Here is a 1,873-nt window from a genome sequence, read left to right as displayed (position 1 = left end):
GCTGGGCTGGGGTCCCACAGGGGACGGGCTGGGGGCTCCCCGTGGGGCAGGAGAACTGGGTGAAGATGGAGATCACCGAGTGTGCCGTAGCCCGGCGGTGTCGCGGCCTCTCTGCTCTGACTTTGACCCACCGAGGCTTGTCCGTGGGGGCTGGCAGAGCCGCGGGGCTCAGCCGCTCCCTGGGGCTATGCTTTGTCCTTCCAGAGCCCGCCCGGAGATGGACGCGCGGGGCCCGGTTCCGAGTATCATGGAGGAGTTCCAGAGAGTGGTAAGCCTCTTGTTCCCGGGGAGTTTATGGCATTTACGGCATCGTGGTTATGAAGGCGGTGTCTCTGAAAGGGGCCTCAGACTTGCTGCTGGCAAAGGGCTCAAAGGGACACTTGGAAGCCCCAGAGGAGCTGCAGAGGGGAGTCAGAGCTGTGGGTCGGGTCAGAGAGGTCTCTGCTCACAAACATCCTCTGATCTCCCCATCTTTTCTATGCTGCTGTCGTGCTGAGTTTAGGATTATAGCAAATGGCAGAAGACAGAAGCAGAGGAGAGGAAATCTCCAGCCCGCAGGTTGACTTTGCCATCGCTCGCCAGCGACGACAAGAAAGGGGAGAAGGACAAGCCAGGTTGGGAGAGATTCCCTTATACACCGCCCTGCCCACTGGTGCCGCTTTTGCGTTAACCCAGTGCTTTCTGCTGTGAGACATTCAGCAAAAGCCACAAAAAGAAAATTACCCAAGGGAAAATGCTGAGAATAAAGGGGGGAGAACTAGAAAAGACCAGGGAGCGCTTTGTAGGCTCAGCTTCTGGGCTGTGACTGCAAGCAGCTTTTGCTGGGGCTGCAGAAGGTTTGAATTCAGTTTCTCAGTTCTTTTTATTTCCCTCAGCCACATATGACAGGAGAGAGCAGATGTAAGGCGCTGAAACTGGACTGTGAAATAAGCACAGGCCTCTTTTTTTTTGTTTCGCCAGTTGCATTTATGCTGAGTAAAAACCCACCCTCGCCTTCGGAGCCATCATCATCCCCAGAGAAAGACAGAAGTTTTACTCAAAGGAAATTAGCGCTCAAGAAGGCTGAATTAGCCAAAACCTTGGAAGAGATCAGAATTACCACGGTGCGTGCCACAAATCCCCCGTGCTGGGATGTAGGTAGCGAATCCATAGAGTTACCCCAACTGCCTTTATGGAGGAAATTCTAGCAGTCTGACTCACTCTTGCAAAACAGCCTGTGTTTATTTATTAATACGCTGGAGGTAATGGTGGTGCTCTGCTTAATGCCGGTGAAATCCAACCTTGATATTGTCGATCAAGAAAAATTAAGAGAAAACCAGGAGAGAGCCCAGACTGCAGCAGCAGGAGGGATGAGATTTAGGAAATGCGACCCGTTAGAAAAGGCTGTTGGTATCAGATTTTCTCGGTCTAGCAGAGAGAAGGTTGAGGTGGAGGACAAGGCCACAGCTTTTTAGCAGGTGAAAGATGGTTATTAAAGAGGCGTTGCCCCTGCCGCTGGCAGCAGGGGACATGGGAGCAGGGGGGTGCTGGCTGGGGGAAGTCAGGGTGCCTCAGCAGGGAGGCTGCTGTTACTATGGGACAGGAATGTCCTGGGGACAGTGGATGATGCTAAGAAAACTTGGGGCAGGTGGGACTGGTGGAATCCGCAACACTTTAATCCACAAATTCCCGTAGAATCTGACCAATCTGAAGAAAAACGCCATCGAGGAGCTGAAGCAGCGTGGTGCCCGCCTGGCAGAGACCAACCGCCGGCTGGTTAAGGACATCCAGCACACCGATGACAGCACTGCCAAGCGAGCAAGGGTCTTGCTGCAGCAGTATGAAGCATTTCAGGTGAGGCTTTAGGGTTGGCTAACACACCCGATTCAGCAGG

General features: G+C 53.4%; 1 protein-coding gene across 1 annotated transcript in view; it reads left to right on the top strand.

The window, feature by feature from the left end:
• The first annotated feature begins 217 nt into the window (after nt 1-217).
• CUNH20orf96 (chromosome unknown C20orf96 homolog) overlaps nt 218-1,873 on the top strand; it is a 7,486-nt gene continuing 5,830 nt past the window's right edge. The window contains exons 1-4 of the mRNA XM_035898481.1: nt 218-268; nt 503-614; nt 961-1,103; nt 1,675-1,833. Coding sequence (XP_035754374.1) covers nt 218-268; nt 503-614; nt 961-1,103; nt 1,675-1,833 — 465 coding nt within the window. The remainder of the gene's footprint in view (nt 269-502; nt 615-960; nt 1,104-1,674; nt 1,834-1,873) is intronic.

Source organism: Egretta garzetta, unplaced genomic scaffold (genome assembly GCF_000687185.1).
Source record: "Egretta garzetta isolate BGI_Z169 unplaced genomic scaffold, ASM68718v1 scaffold1037, whole genome shotgun sequence".
NCBI classification, from domain to species: domain Eukaryota; kingdom Metazoa; phylum Chordata; class Aves; order Pelecaniformes; family Ardeidae; genus Egretta; species Egretta garzetta.
Note: the sequence above shows the minus strand (reverse complement) of the source record. Positions and strands in the feature narration are given on the sequence as shown.